This window comes from Hypomesus nipponensis, chromosome 2 (genome assembly GCF_054491055.1).
Source record: "Hypomesus nipponensis isolate SF chromosome 2, ASM5449105v1, whole genome shotgun sequence".
Taxonomy (NCBI): Eukaryota; Metazoa; Chordata; class Actinopteri; order Osmeriformes; family Osmeridae; genus Hypomesus; species Hypomesus nipponensis.
Window position 1 is genome coordinate 10035176 of NC_140362.1, and position 16625 is coordinate 10051800.

Genomic DNA, 16625 nt, shown 5'->3' on the forward strand with positions numbered 1-16625 from the left:
GGTTTGTTGGTGTGTGTTCCATTGGCAGTTCATTTTCCAGTGATTTTTTTCAAATGTAAACCATGCTGTTAGAGAATCAGCAACAGTAGTTTATGAATGACTGGGCTGTAATGAGTTGGGTAAAGAATCATTTATCTCTGTACCCTCAGAAGCGAGAGGCAGTTAATATCGAATTTCCCCTGAATTACACTCTCTTAAGACATGCTCTCACTAATGATGATTAACTTGGTCTTGAGGACTGACTAATATGCAATAATATGGGAGTGAAAATGAAATACCCATTTATTCCCATTTATTTGCATAAGCAGAATGTGTGCAGTGCTTTTGCCCTCTGATTGCTTGTTATATGTGATAAATCACATTATTCCTATTATGCCCTCAGCTGAGCATGTTATATGCATTAGCTTCAGTGGTCTCAATTGTTAATCTAATGTGGGCTAGTATTGACGTTGTAAAATGCACTCAGGCCCGGTTTGGTTTTAACCAGGTAAATACAGACTGGATAAATGCGATCATCATTGTCATCATCAGAGAACATTGACAGATTGTGTTTGACTTAGTACACAATTCCTGACTTCTCCCTCACCATGTCTCCTTATAACTGCGGTTTCATGCTCTGCCCAAATATGGTTACTGGAAGACAGTGGCTGTGGACAGGAATGGATTTAGGATCCAGTTCACGTGTTTAAGCTCAAAAACTCCGGGACGAAGGATTTTAACATAGAACAGTAGCATTCACTTAAAAATATATTGAGCATCTAAAGGATGACATTTATGTCTAAAAGCTTTTATGAACAGGTTTGTCCACTGTTATGCGTGAATAGGCATATATCTACAAAGACACACACATCCAGTATGTGCACACAAACATACGTAACGTCAGTGTCTGATTCCCATGTCTGAGAAAAGCCAAGAGTGCCTATGGGGTAAATAAACACTTTAAATGAATCCAATACCTCAGATGCCCCTCTCAGTAATGTTGTTGATGGGATTTTGCCAATAGAAATAAACACCCTGATGACGGTTGATTGAGAGGAACTTATTCATAGTAATATTTGTACCCAGGCCGTATGACTTTATATCCGTGCTAATGGAGAGTTTGATATTGATGTTATCTATCTGTCAGGGGCTGGAGTCCTATAATGGCTGGCTATTCCCAGCTAGTATGATATGACACAACAAGTATTCATTTGGATCATAAAGAACTATAACTTCAACAGAACGTCAACAGAGACCAATGGCTTCTAGTAGGATCATATTTGAGGTCTTATTAGTGCAGGCTTCATATCATGGATATATGAAACATTTACATTTTAGTCATTTAGCAGACACTCTTATCCAGAGCGACTTACAGTAAGTACAGGGTCATTCCCCGAGGCTGGGAATCGAACCAGCAACCTTCTGATTAATAGCCCGACTCCCTAACTACTCAGCCATCTGACCCATTAAACAATAACCATCTCTGTTTTTTAAACGGATTAGATTGAAAACATTGTAAACTGTACCCTAATGTGTTCACATCCATTATGGAGCTACTGTCAACACCTTTGCAATGAAAAATAAATCCTTAGAAAGTAAATAGGTATTTTGTTGTTGTGTTAAGTTTTGAGAAGGACTGTGCGTAATAACATTTTTGTTTGTCTTCCAGATTTGGGCCACCCATGAGCGCCATGGAGCTTAACATTTCTTTGACATCATCACCTCGCATCAACACTACATTTTCCACAATGCATCTGTGTACAAGCAGCAGCAGTAGTAACAGCTCGGACATTGACACTGAGAATTTCCCTTACATGGCCAGTCTAGCTCACCTAGATGAGGGTCTTTACAATGACTTCTACAGCCTGTGGATTACCTTGGTGGTAGTCAACACCCTCATCTTCCTGGTGGGCATGGTCCTTAACACAGTGGCCTTGTACGTCTTTTGCTTCCGCACCAAACCCAAGACCACCTCTGTCATCTACACGATCAATCTAGCAGTCACGGACCTGCTGGTCAACCTCTCGCTGCCCACGCGCATTATGCTCTATTACAGCGGGGGCAAGTGTATCAACTGCTCCTACGTTCATATCTTCAGCTACTTTGTCAACATGTACTGCAGCATCCTTTTCCTCACCAGCATCTGCGTGGACCGCTACCTGGCGGTAGTGAGGGTGGAGGCATCTCGCCGCTGGAGGAGCCCCACCGTGGCTAAGGCCGTGTGCGCCTCCATCTGGGTGTTTGCCATCGTGGTCACGTACTCCTTCCTCACGTCCGCCTTCCGCCACACGGGCTGCTGCCTCTCCAAGCTCCTCTTCCTCACCGTCTTCGAGTTCTTCCTCCCGCTGGTGGTCATCGTGGCGTTCACCGCGCGGGTCATGTGCGCCCTGGCCGACCGGCGGCTCATGCCGCAGAGCCGCGTCCGGCGGATGCGGGCCGTGCAGCTGCTCAGCACCGTGCTGGTGATCTTCACCGTGTGTTTCACACCCTTCCATGTGAGGCAGGTGCTAGTGTACTTCTACCCCGACATGCCGCACCGGGTCATCGTTTACCACCTGACGGTCACCCTCAGCAGCCTGAACAGCTGCATGGACCCCATTGTGTACTGCTTTGTCACCAACAACTTCCAGGCCACCGTGAGAGGCTTCTGCCAGCGCGGCGCGGCCGAGGAGAGCAGCGGGGAGATTATCAGCATGCAGAGGAGCTCCAAGGGCTCTGCGGGGGCCGTGACAGCCATCGCTCACAGTGTGATGATGATTGGCCTGGCCTCGTCGCCCCAGCTGACCAGTAACCATGCGGTGTAGTGCAGGTGATTTGGAAGGAGACCGATTGACTATGCTTGCGGACTTATTCGAATAAAGTTGTTCTTTGTACAAGAGCTACAGTGAAATGGTCACCAACCTCACTGTGTAACAGAGATGGTTTGCGACTGAGACCTGCGGAAAGAGTGGGTCCAATGTCCGTGTTGATGCCCTACAGGCTTTAGTGGACTCACTTACAACAGACATGCCACACTTTGCAAAAACTTTCAAAACAGTACAACACATATTGAAAATCACAATCTAATGTATTAAGGATATCAACCTTACTGGGAATAGTACATACACAATCGGATGTGACTTGTTGTACTGTATCACCTTATTTAGATCCATGTTCTCCTGCATAGCCATGGCAAACGTGAACTAGGCCCAATGAACTAATTGTTGCATCATTCTTATAGGCTTACAAGTCATGGGGAACATCTAGCCCACTGTCAGTACAATGAACCCACTGTGGACTGTTCTTGCTTTACAGTTGTATGTGCCATTTACCAACTAATGCCTTAGCCTATGCATTACTCCTCTTGGCAACCACAAGAAAAGTTGACAGAAAAATAATCACCACATGACTGCAATAAGACCTGAAGACTATATGCAAACATTTGTTGTTTGTTTATAAGGCTATGGTAGTGTTGCGTGTTTATTTAATTGTGCTTGCTCTTGAATCTTCAAATTAAAAATAATTCTAGAGTATTAACTGTTACTATCTCTATAATCATGAATTCACTAAATCTTACAATTTCCAATGTCTTTACATGAAGCATTTACATTATTACAAATATATTACTAGACACTATTTTTTTTCATTCATCTTTCTACAGCTATAGTTTTTTTCTATATAATGTTATCCATCATAGCATTATTCAATTTTTAATCTTTAATATCAAATGTTTATCTCTTGTGCACAATATCCCAATGCCATTCACCTTCTATTCTAAAAGAACATTAGAGCTGCAGAATTCGTGACGTTATATTTATTTGGGTCTCTTGCTTTATCTAACTTACCCCTAACCACTTTCTTTTTTCTTGATCCCTATTCTATTAAAGTATTTTGATAAAAATATTTAAACTGCTTTCAGCAAGCACACACACTTTCTGAAGAACCTGTATCTTTTCAAGTTTAACAAAACTACAAACCATTAGAACTGTAGATAGTAATTTTGCAATTACCTTTGTAATATGTAATTATTAAATAGCCAATATAGCAGTATAAATTCAAATTGGCAATCCGTACACAAATGGCTTTGAAAAAGTTGCTCAGATTTAAAAGGCAAATGGGTTTGATAGCTAGTAATAAAGCAGCTAGACTAGTTTAAAGCAGCTGAGCTAGACTATATAGTATATAGAAACTACATTCATGGGGAAAGTGTGGATGGAAAGTGAGTAATCCGTTTTGATGATGTCAGCTTGCTTGCTACTACTGTAGTTGCCCCCGCTTTGAGTAAACTAGGCAGTTGTTACAGTCGGTGTAGCAATGAATGAGAAATGAGCTAAAGACATTTGCGCATCTGTAGTTAGGCTACACCACGGTCGGATAGATCTGCGTCGATGAACGATAAGTCGTGCAACTGGGATGTTTGATTGAACAAGAGAAAACCCTTTCGGTAAGTTGTTAGCAAGTATACTTACGTTTCATGTTTATATCAACAAGTATCAAGTGAAAACCAAACGACACAAACCGATCAACTGTGATTTGCTGGCTCCTATTTAGCGCGCTAGCTAACGAGCCACCTAGCTAGCTCGCTGTGTGGATAAAACTAGTTAGCTTGCGGCTATCAAACGTTAGCTACTGTACCTAGCTAGTGAAACCAATACACTTATACACTTCAAAATTAGTTGCAGCTTGCCAGCCAGCTACGCTTCTGGCTGAACTCTAGCGTTTACTAGTGGATTGATGGTTTAGGGAGAATATGTTGGCCATCCAGTCAAGCATCCGTTCAACTTCGGCCAAACAAGAGTGGCACCTGTCATTACGCATTAGCATCAGCCAAAGATACATCTCAATCACCACGGCTGTCTGACGTAAGAGATGATACGAGTGGACAATATCAAGGTGGTAGTGAAACGTCTGTTGTAGCACTGGTTAATCACACAAAGGATACTGTATCATTTGGAAACGACCACTTTCAAACGTGCCCTGACCGGCCCGACGAGCTACGTCAGCCAAGCTACGCCAGCCTAACAACATATAAATTAGGGGGCCTTTGACATTCCATTTTCTGATAGAACCCAGTCAGAACAAGTGTGGGCGGAGCAAGGGGTTAGTAAAACGTACCCGAATCAGAGCAAAAACGCCTGCATCAAGAGATGTAGTTAAGTTTTAACTGTTGACTATCATGATTTTTAGGAGTAATTGTTTCCTGATCGGTGAGCCACCTGTGGGTTATTGTTACTGTGTCGACCTCTTATATAAGGTAAGTGCTTGAATAGAATATTTAGGGTTAATGCAAAATTATTCCTGTTATTTTTTCAGTCATGTGAACCGTTTTTAGTGGATGATAACCTAGGTTGCATGATTTTATTCATCCATCTAAGGAAGTCTTGCCTAATTGCAATGACGCAGCATTATAGCTTTATGGCAGGTTACGAAATTCTTGCCTACCGGCATCTTTAAACTTCTGCCAACTTTTGGCTCTTTTCATGATGTTTTACTACAAATCATTTGATATGACGTGATAATATACTTTTAAACTTAGCAGTAACCTGCTGGTTACCATCTCAGTAGACCTATGACCCATTTACCAAAGTTAAAAGGTGAAACAATTTCATGTTGATGATGCAGTTGTTCTTACTAAATCTTTCCACCCTCCACCTCGCAGGTTACTCATTGACACCAATGGGGATGGACACAGGAGCATCGTTCACCCTCTCCGGCCTCCTCATCCTTGCCTCCACACCCCTCCTTGCCCTCCCCCACATCAGCTTCTTGTCCAATTACCACATGACTTTGGCTCTAATTCAAAGGCGTTTTACTTGGATAATGTTTCAGCACAACAGACAGTAGAGATATTTAGTCTCTTGCAAAAGCCATATGTCACCATTTAACTTAAAAGAATAATAAGTCCTCTGACTGAAAGCAACGGGAAGCTGCAACTACATCTAAGCAACAGGAGCATACAGACTTGGGAGAGCTGTGGTCTGGGCTCTTCTAGTCTGGCCTAGCCTTGTCTTGCCTTGTTTCATCACGCCTCGTATAGTCAGGTCTTCCCTGTATGGTAGTTGTTGAGCCGGACACTATGGTTCCTCTGAAGGCAGAGCTGGAGCCTTTGGGAGCGGGGCAGGTTGTGGTGAAGGTGAAGCCACCAAGTGAAGGGGACGGGGACAGCCATGACGCCGTCATCAGTGAGGGGGAAACCGGGGACAAGATCCCCCTGCGTCGCTGGGTCATGCACGGGGCTGTGATGTTCGGACGGGAGTTTTGCTATGCCATGGAGACTGCACTGGTCACACCTGTCTTGTTACAGATTGGTATGTAACCATACTAACTCCCTGACTTACTTGAAGTTGAATGTATGACAGCTAACCTGTCAGATTGGTATTACAACAAAACATAAGCAACCTGTATCACTGCATACTGGTAAATGATATAGTGCTACCTGTATTACAGTGGATTGGTAAACTTTAACTATATTAATGCCATTGGTAAAATATAATATGCTATAAACAACCTAAATTACTACAGATAGGTAGCAAACCAAACAACCTGTCCAACAGTGGATGACAGATGGTACTTCCGACTGCAGTTTATGCGCCAACAGCTGACTTAAAGTGACGCATGTGCTGATTTTCAGCAGTACTGACATACTTGCATACTACAGTGTCTTCAGCTGAAGGTTGGCCCCCCTCTGTTTAGACCTGGGATTGGATGGAGGAGAGGGTATGTTAACTATCTGCACAGGCAGCATGACAGGCGTGGTTGCCAGGTTTGCCACCAAAGCAGAAAAGAACAAAAGCTTATACTACATTTGGTAGGTATGGCTGGAATGTGTGAGTTGGCACATTTCACTGTTTGCTTTTTCACTGGGAGGAATATTGATGTAAAATTGCCTAAACTCCATATTTCCCCCTGTGTTTTATGTAAAGTTACTGTATAACTTTGCATTTGATCAATGAAAATATCCTGGTAATGCTTTCCTATGCAGGACCCTGTGTGTGTGTCCATTTACACATAAAGCAGTTTACATAGTGTAGTTGGCACCGGGGAGCCTGTTCGCTGCTAGCGAAGGTTAACAGACAATGGGGAAACTTGATCTATGGCCTAACTTCAGACTACATTGGAACATTTCCACGTTGAGAAATCCGGGTAGGCAATAAAAGGTCTCCTAGCCTCGCTGACACTATATGATTTGTCTTTTTTTATCCCCCCTCCCGGTCGTGGTTGGCCAAGTTTCCCACCATCCCCTAGAGCCCAAGCCAGTCAGTTATTTCAGGAGCCAGTCGTTGATGTTTAACTGAACATGTACTTCACACAGCCTCATATGCACAAACGCCACCCATGACTAGGGTTGAGTATCGTTTACGATTCTGGTTTCCAAATCCGGTAATCCGCTTAACGAATCTTGGTTTAATTTCCCCTTTTTTTTATATCTGCAATGTCATTTTTCCTAGTCAAAACTCAGTTGGGATATGTAAAATGTCATTTTGACTTAATAATTCCAGTTCAAGATATCTATAAATTCATTCTGACTAGAATGCTACTAAAATGCAATTGAAGATATATAAAAAGGACATTAAGGGGAGTTAAAGATATCTTGTACTGAAATTCAACAATTCAGTTGCTGATAACTGCAGTTCAGTTACATATATTGTAGCAACCCAGGGGACTTCAAGGCCCGATACACAATAAAATAGGACTCAGACCCTTGGCGTTAACATACATTGTTCTTTTACTAATAGATTTCAGGGTAAAGGTAGTGTGACAAACTTTAACACAGGTTTCTTCCCGTCTGGGGTCTGTTGTCCTTCATGGGGTGTGGTTCTGTGGGGGTAAAAACAGAGGAAAAGGTCAGGTGGTTCCAGCCAGGCTCTTATTTGGGCAACGCTTCTCCAGGGCTGTCTCTCTGGTCCTCTCTCCCTCCTGCGGCCTTGGGCTGGCTCCCTTTATGCCCTCCCCTGATAATCTGTTGGGCTACAGGTGTGACCACTACCATGTGCCAAGTGGCTGTAGCATTTCGACAGGCAGATAGACTCCTTCTATCACCTCCCCTAATTGAAGTCTGTGTACCCGCCTTCGGTGGCGGCTTGGCTGGTCTGACACCCCTGGTTTTGCTACAATATCTACAATTAAATTGCAGATTCCGCAACTGCCTATCTATAATTCCAGGAATCTGTGTGTGTGTGCCACCATTTTTTTTAAAAGAGTCCACTAGCCACTGTGACATCGTGACAGACATGCGCAGAAAAGTAACCAAAAGCTTTTCTAAATAGCCTTTCAACCCAGGTCTTCAGCCCATGTCTGGACATATTTTTTCTAGTGTATAAAAAGTCATAACCAGGAAACAGTGGTTCCACCAGCACTCTGTGTTCGCCAGCAGGCTGTATCTTGTAGGCTGTATGCTGTAACTTATGACTTGCACACTTGTCCAGACATGCTAACACTTCAGTAGCGCTCTTCTGTCTTTCTTTCTGGAAAGAACCTACCGGAGAGGAAGTGCTCTGGGAACCCTGTGTTCTGTGACCTCATGAATGTACAACCTGGGCCCAGCATTTGTGATATGTTTGAGGAGCCATTGAAAATGATAATTTATCACAGTACAATGCTCATACACAGAGCTGCTCCCATGTTGACATAAGGGTGACCAAAGCATCATGGCTTGGTCAAGCATCATGGATATCATTTTTGACTTTTTTTGAACAGTGTCAGTTGAGATTGACAGGAAATATAGTGGAAAGAGAAAGGACATGCATAAATGGCCTGAGTCGGATTCAAACCCGTGCCATCGCTTTAGGGCCTATAGAACGAGCCTTGCCTGGTGAGCTACCGGTGCCTCCAGCAGCTTGGCTCTTAAGTCCCTGGAGGTTATAGACAAAAAGAAAGAGGATGTACTCCTATGGGTTTTTGGCAACTCACGCCATCACAGTATCACATCCTGTTTATTTGAACATTACGTTCTGCAACATGTGCCATCATTTGAAGTGTGTTTGTGTTTGTGATTCCCCCAGGTCTCCCCGAGCAGTACAACAGTCTCACGTGGTTCCTGAGTCCCATCCTGGGGCTGATCTTCACGCCTCTGATTGGCTCGGCCAGCGACCGCTGCACCCTCAGCTGGGGGCGGAGACGACCCTTCATCCTGGTGCTGTGCGTGGGCGTGCTGCTGGGCGTGGCGCTCTTTCTCAACGGCTCTCTGATAGGTCAGGCCATCGACTCACTTCACTCATTAAGGGTCTGCCTGTCACCTTTCAAATCCAATCTTATGCAAGTTCTATGAGGAAGGTTTATGCAGTGTGTTTATGTCTTATTGACTATGGAGACGTTGCATTACAATGCTACATCAGTCTTTCTGTCGCTCAGCAGTATATCCATGCCTCATCCTCAACCATGGTGGTGGTTGTCCGCTGTTACAGGCCTAGCTATCGGAGACGTGCCAAACCGCCAGCCAATCGGGATCGTGCTGACGGTGCTGGGCGTTGTCGTTTTGGACTTCTCCGCAGACGCATTGGAGGGACCAATAAGGGCCTACCTTTTGGACTTGGCCGAAACGGATGAGCAGGATATGGCACTTAACATCCACGCCTTCTCCGCCGGTACCCATCTCCACCCTTCAACCCTGGAAAAATGCCTTTGACGTTTCGTGTCTGCTTAGTATTTCCATAGGATTTGGCTTGTTGTCCGTTTACCCAGCACATTCAGATTTAGTATTATACATCATTAGCACATTAGCATTTAGCATTTATATCATTAGAATTTAGTATTTTAAATCATTTTCATTTTGCTTTTTTAGCACAATTTGCATCATAGGGCTTTTTCATTGTAGATTAACCTTCTTGTGTCTCACTGTCCTAACTGTTCCACTCCTCTCTTACACTCACAAACTCTGATGGTTGCATGTTAGTGTGGCTGTAAAGTATCAGCAGAACACCTGATAATGTTCGACCAGAGGTCACCAGAGGTCAAACACAGGGACTGACCCCCCCCCCTTAAAGTAAACATCAAAGCAGTTATATATCACCAGTCACGTAAGCAGTAATGCCATAGGAAACTCTTTCATGCTCACAGTTACAGTTGTTGGTCATGTTGTATAGTTGGTGTACATTGTATGTTATGACATAAGTCCGTTAGCATGTAAGCTGTTACAGTTAACAGTAATCTGTTGTGGCTGTGTGTTTTCAGGTCTGGGGGGTGCGGTGGGGTATATGATGGGGGGGTTGGACTGGTCCAACACCCTGCTAGGCCAGGCCTTCGGGTCGCAGGAACAGGTCCTTTTCCTCTTTGCTGCCGTCATCTTCACCGTGTCGGTGGCGCTGCATATGTTCAGCATCAAGGAGGAGCGCTACAGCCCCCAGCGTGACGCCCAGGGAGACGAATCCATCAGCCTAGCCTCAATCCATCCCAACGACTTGCCCCCCGATGCAGGGGAGCTGATAGGGGAGGAGGACTCCTTCTTCCCTGCCGATGCCAGCCAGCCGGAGCCTGAGCTCGGGATGCTGAGTGCGGAGCGAGGGCGGAGCAAGAGCGACTCGGTGCTGGCCATGCCAGACGCCACCATCCAGCTGGACGCCGATCTGAACCCTGACATGCACTTCCTGTCCGACATCGAGCCCTCCATCTTCCAGGACTTGGAGCCGTCGAGCCCACAGCCGGGCACCCCCACCGGGACCCCCCCGCCTTACAGGGACGACCAGGGCTGGCATGACCAGACAGACGGCAACATGTTCACCCAGGGGAAGAGGAGCATGCCGGAGCACACTGAGGTTAGTCCCAGTATCAACGCTTCCCTGGCCTTGGTGACAACACGTTCAGATGGTTGATTTTGTAACCCATAATGCTAAATGCCAAAGCTCCAAAAATAGCAAATAGATAAAATACTTCACCCCCAAATTTCAAATAAAAGACAACATGTAAGATTTTGCAGTGTTACAGTATTCCAATACAAGTAACAAGATAAAACTAAATGCTAAGTTGGAACTTAAAGGCATGGTAGGTAAGTTTTACCAGCCCTTCCCTTTAGATAAACACATCCCAAACACACAAACACGCTGCCTGACTACTGCCGGGAGGTAGACAGACAGACAGACAAGTAGCAAGTATCACTAGTGCCGGTCCTACCTCAATGACTGGTTGTGTTTATTACAGTTCTGTGACGTCTGTGGATTTCAAATTGATTTCCTTTTACTGTCTAATCTTTAGGATGTGAAGTTTATTTCAGCAAATGGGACAAAAAGTGCTTCTCAACTATATTACCTACCTGCCTTTAATATCAAAAGGCTATGAGGTACTGCCATCCCTAGACCTGGTGGCCACTGTTCTTAATTCCCTACATATAGCCATGGGAAAAGGAAAGAAGGGGTGGGTGCTTAAAAGGTTAGCCATATAGAATCTCTTAATTAACACAAACAATTTTATAACAACACAATTTTCAGACAAAATATCAATACATACCTCTTCCAAAATACTGATAGACATTTGCATAAATATAAGAAATCTATGATTTGGCTCCTACGTACACACACAAACACATAAACACAAACTATTATGTCGTACTCTACCTGGTCATTCTGTTATATTAACCCTTGTATTAAATATCTCCTCTTCCCCAGGTCAACCAGGTGAAAGGACTCAATGGGACGGGGGAGCTGTGGTGCAGCTCTGCCCACGCCCACAACCACGCCCGCAACCATGCCCGCCTAGGCGGCCCCGCCCAGACCCGCGCGGGGCCCCGCCCCTCCAACGTCAACGTGCCGGCCCGCCGCCACAAACACACCTTCTACCGCCAGCCCTCTTTCACCTTCTCCTACTACGGCCGCGTGGTCGTCCATCGCCACCGGCAGCGGCGTCCTCACCCCACTGCCGCCCAGCCCATCACGTCGTCCCGCAGCCTCAACGACCTGTACCCACTGCGGGGCGGCCAGGTGTGGCGGAAGCTGCCGCAGAGCGGCGGCAGCCTGGAGGAGGAGGGCTCGGAGGAGGAGGAGGAGGAGGAGGAAGAGGAGGGCCCCACGGTCAGGCTGCTGTGGCTGTCCATGCTGAAGATGCCCCCGCAGCTGTGGAGGCTGTGCGTGTGCCACCTGCTCACCTGGTTCTCCATCATCAGCGAGGCCGTGTTCTACACCGATTTCATGGGACAGGTCATCTACGGGGGAAACCCTACGGTGGGGAGCGATGCGCGCCGCACACACACGCACACGCACACTGACTGTGTAGGTGTAGAATTGGGAACACACTAGGGGAATCTCCCTGTGACTTCTTGTGCTGGGTCGGTTCTGTCCTGCCTGTTTGTTTCAAATGTAACCTGTGTGTGTATATGCGTGTGTGTGTGTGTGTTTATGTGTGTGTGTGTGTGTGCGTGCATCCATAGGCTGCAGATAACTCCACAGAACTGCAGAACTATCACAAAGGAGTCCAGATGGGCTGCTGGGGCCTGGTGGTCTACGCTGCCACGGCTGCCGTCTGCTCTGGTACGACCCTGCCCCCCCCCCCCACACACACACACACACACACACACTGCCACGGCTGATATTTTGCATGGCAGGACGCTGCTGCTTTGAAACACACTGAATCCCTCCTGTCTGACAGCAGCCACCATCTGCCCCCAGAGTGTCAGACCTTGGCTTCAGGTTCCCACTTCAACACCCACTAGCTAGTCATTTATACCCTCAGCCATCTCACTGCAAAACTCCGATAGTAAAAGGTCCTTTCAGCTTGAGCACACTTTGTAAATATTGCTTTAATTTTTGTAGTAGCTTTAACACATATGGGCTTAGTATGTACTTATGTTTTTTACTTCTCTCTGTGATATATTGGGATATCACACGTGTATTGGGATATTAGGTTACATCATTGTTTGTGCTTTTGTTTTTTTTTCACCGCTGCAATTGCCCATCTCCCCCACCCCTCAGCCCTGCTCCAGAAGATCCTGGACAACTCTGACCTCAGCATCCGGATCATTTACACCCTGGGCACGCTGGTCTTCTCCATAGGCACTGCCATCATGGCCATCTTCCCCAATGTGTACGTCGCCATGGTGAGCATCAGCACCATGGGAGTGATCTCAATGTCCATCTCCTACTGCCCCTACGCCCTGCTGGGGCAGTACCACGAGATGAAAGAGGTAGGCGTCACGGCATTCCTAAACACTGCATAGACAATACTCTACTCAAATGTATTTACATCGACGTATACGATATATATTGTTTATATCAATGCTGCATGTATTATATGAGGACAATTTAATTAAAAAAAATTACAATGTGAATTAGATAAATCTGAATGTTTCAGTAACCCCCCAAAAGTTTTTAATAACGTTATTTGCATGTATTGTGTTCATGGTGAACAAATTATTTTTGTTGTTGTTGAGTGAAATGCTCCTTGAACACCCTGCCGGGTAAACAGTGTTGAGTATTTGGATTGAACTCCTCGTTTCACCCAACTCCTCCTCCTCCTCCTCCTCTCTCAGTACATCCATCACAGCCCGGGCAACTCTCGACGGGGCTTCGGCATCGACTGTGCCATCCTGACCTGCCAGGTGTATGTCTCCCAGATCATGGTGGCGTCGGCGCTCGGGGCAGTGGTGGACGCGGTGGGCAGCGTGCGCGTCATCCCCATGGTGGCTTCCGGGGGCTCCTTCCTCGGCTTTCTCACCGCCTGCTTCCTGGTCATCTACCCAGACCCCGCCCCGGAGAGTGTGACCAACGAGGAGCAGGGATCGGCAGAAGCGGGGCCTGGCGACGGAGGCAGCACAAGGTCTTCTGTGGTGGTGGCGGGCGGGTCGATGCCCAGGAACAGTTGCCAGTCCTCTGTCTGACCTACCAGTACGGTGACCAGTCTGCTGTGTGAAACCAACCAGAGGACATGCTGGGGAGAGCAGGACCAAAAGCTCTGACCTGACCTGGCCGCGACTCAGCCAACCTTCTGGGGTGTCAGATCCTTGTAACAAGAGGAGGGGAGGGGGGAGGATGGGAGCTGTGAGCCCTGGGATAGGGATTGATCCCTTGGCTGAAGGTTATGCTTAAAGCTCGATGAGAACTTTCAGCACTACAATCACACACACTTCGGAACATGGTTACATCTCCTTCTCCTCAATATCGCTAATATTGTAGATAAAAACCTATATATATAATATATGTATACACGCATGGGACAACAATATTTCCACAAAGAGACTTTTTGGTTTATAAGAACGTTATGTTGGTTTATAATGTGCTAAGAGAGTTGACTTGCTCAAACTCACTTTTCAGTGGTATACTGGAGCTGGATAAAGTTGGTGTGAGTTAATGACTTAATGGCAGGTGTAAGAACCTACATATAAATCCACAGAGGTACAAGTAAGGTCTGAAGACATTCGGCACCTGTAACACTTGAACAGGTCGGTTGGTGTGAAAAATCTTTCGTTTACATTCAGAGCATAGAGACTGGGATATATGTTTCAAACCCTGTGGTAGCCCAGATGGGGGGGGGGGTTCAGACTAATCTTAATAAAACAAGCCAAAACTCCTTCAGGGCTTCTCCAGGTTGTGAAACGTGCATTCTCTGTCAAGCTGTGCCAGTGAGCTCAATATATAGCTCAATATATTTGTATGCTGCCACTAAATAGGTACAGGATCTATACGTTACATTGTCTGGTGTAGGCATGCACCTTATGTCCTACCAGGTACACACAAACACATCTGCACTACAATGTACAAATACACACACACACCCTCCAAACGACCTAAGTGAGGGTTGCCATAGCTGTGGACATTCATGTCATGAAGACACTCAGGGTAAATCACACTAAAACTGCATCGGAGATGACGATGAGGTTGATGTTGTCCGCGTGTGGCCATTCCATAGCCTAAAATCCATCGAGCCTTTCTATGCACAGCACCAAACCTCCCCATAGGGGGAGCCACCTACCTTACCCAAAGCACCTGTCGACCCTCAGGACGTTCCTGTTAACATGCCATTTTAATCACAGGTTCAATGTACCGTAGGCCAATCGACAAAATATTATCTTGGTGCTTAACGGGACACTTTATAACAGCTGCAATAGAAATAATAGATGTAAGTACCTATTGGAAATTTGAATAAGTGATAGGTGATGATGATAATGGACATTTTGTAAACGCGTTGGGGAAGTACATAACTAAATACTGCCGCCTTTTAGTTTCTGTGAGTGTGTGGGCCATATAATTTATTTATAACCATGGGTTATAGACTTGATCTATAGGTAGATCGACTGTAACTAGATGTCTAGTAGTGCCTTGAATAGTTTTCCAGAATACACTGTTGAGTGACGAGGCCAAAAAATGTTGTTGCTTGCACACTGGGGATATCTGTCTCTGAAATGGGGAATTAAAGAGTAAAGACCATATAAGCGCTAATTCTGTGATATCAACAGTGTTGTTTTACTTCAAGTTTTTGCTTGTTTGGAAGATTGATATGTCTTTATTGTGAATAGTTTTAGTTGAGAAATATGTGTGGATGAGAAATCAAAATGCTAGTGAATGCTAACATTTGTGTCAGTATCTAATTCTATGATACCAACCTAGATTCTCAAGTCAATCATTGATTTTGTGATTGATTAAGTCTTTGATATATTACCTTTGTGCTGCTGTTAAAATGTACAGATGTTTTGTAGCCTGTACACAAGGTATGTTTTGTACAAACAATAAGAAAGAAACAATGAATGCACCTTTGAATATGAAAACTCTTTGAGTCTTTATTGTTTGCGCATCATTGCACTGCAGATCTAAAGTTTCAGAATTGTTGTTACTTCATTTAGCCTACTTGTGCATTGTTTGCAGATTTGTCTCACTAGATGTCACTGCAGATCATCTCACTGCGGTGGCCTGAGTGCAAATCCAGCCCAGGCCTGTTACCGCATGTATGTATATATAATAAACTAAATTCCCTATGATAAATACAGGTAAAGTGGGACTTGATCTTCTATGTCTTTGTGTAAATACTTAAACGATCTAAAACTCATGACAGAGTTCATCATTGGAGGGTAAAGGGCTAAATTGGTGGGGTTCTATGTTTGTGATGTCACTTTGGGGGAGTGATATGCGTCTTTTCAACACCAGGATCTCTAAAATCAATAAGTTAAATGACAGAGCAATATAAAGCAAATACTGTTAAAGCTATAAACACATTCAACTTGATTTAGGGTTTGCAGTTACCACATATATTTGGGTAAGAAGTCAAAGTGTAGCAAGAAATCTAGATATGTATTTAAAATAATTATATATGTTTTTATTGACAGATATTTTGCCTCTGTCCCAGTTTACCAGTAACCTATTGGTAAAGTGGGACAGGGTGTTACTAGTAAACTGGGACAGCCACTCTAGTCATTTAAAGGGGATTTATTTACCCTTTTGTTGTGTGAATACATTTACATGTCAACAATGATTGCATTTATTATAGCAACTACTTTGGGATAGGCTATAATTGACTTATCAGTAGTGTAAAACAGTTTAAAACTTAAAAATATATCTTTAAAAATACAATAGATACAACAACATCTAGATTAGAACAAATGGTGTAGTTAAATAGGTCAATGACACTTCACTGTCCTAAGTTTTGCCGTCACTTTAACATTCTTGTGGAGGTATGAACTCGAGCAAATGTTGACCGATTCCAAGTTGCATGTGTCTTCACGTTGTAAGGTTTATCAAAACAAAATAGCAATA

At 44.7% G+C, this 16625-nt stretch overlaps 2 protein-coding genes across 2 annotated transcripts; both read left to right on the forward strand.

The window, feature by feature from the left end:
• Positions 1 to 1660: 1660 nt before the first annotated feature.
• gpr20 (G protein-coupled receptor 20) lies at positions 1661 to 3451 on the forward strand. The gene has a single exon (XM_084704590.1). The coding sequence runs from the start codon at positions 1662 to 1664 to the stop codon at positions 2781 to 2783; it is 1122 nt and encodes a 373-aa protein (XP_084560716.1). The 5' UTR covers position 1661; the 3' UTR covers positions 2784 to 3451.
• A 630-nt stretch (positions 3452 to 4081) lies between these two features.
• Positions 4082 to 15873, forward strand: slc45a4b (solute carrier family 45 member 4b). The gene is made up of 10 exons (XM_084704575.1): positions 4082 to 4402; positions 5146 to 5212; positions 5618 to 6266; positions 8961 to 9149; positions 9363 to 9542; positions 10129 to 10709; positions 11556 to 12107; positions 12314 to 12413; positions 12855 to 13066; positions 13412 to 15873. The coding sequence occupies exons 3-10, from the start codon at positions 6011 to 6013 to the stop codon at positions 13757 to 13759; spliced, it is 2418 nt and encodes an 805-aa protein (XP_084560701.1). The 5' UTR covers positions 4082 to 4402; positions 5146 to 5212; positions 5618 to 6010; the 3' UTR covers positions 13760 to 15873.
• The last annotated feature ends 752 nt before the right edge of the window (positions 15874 to 16625 follow it).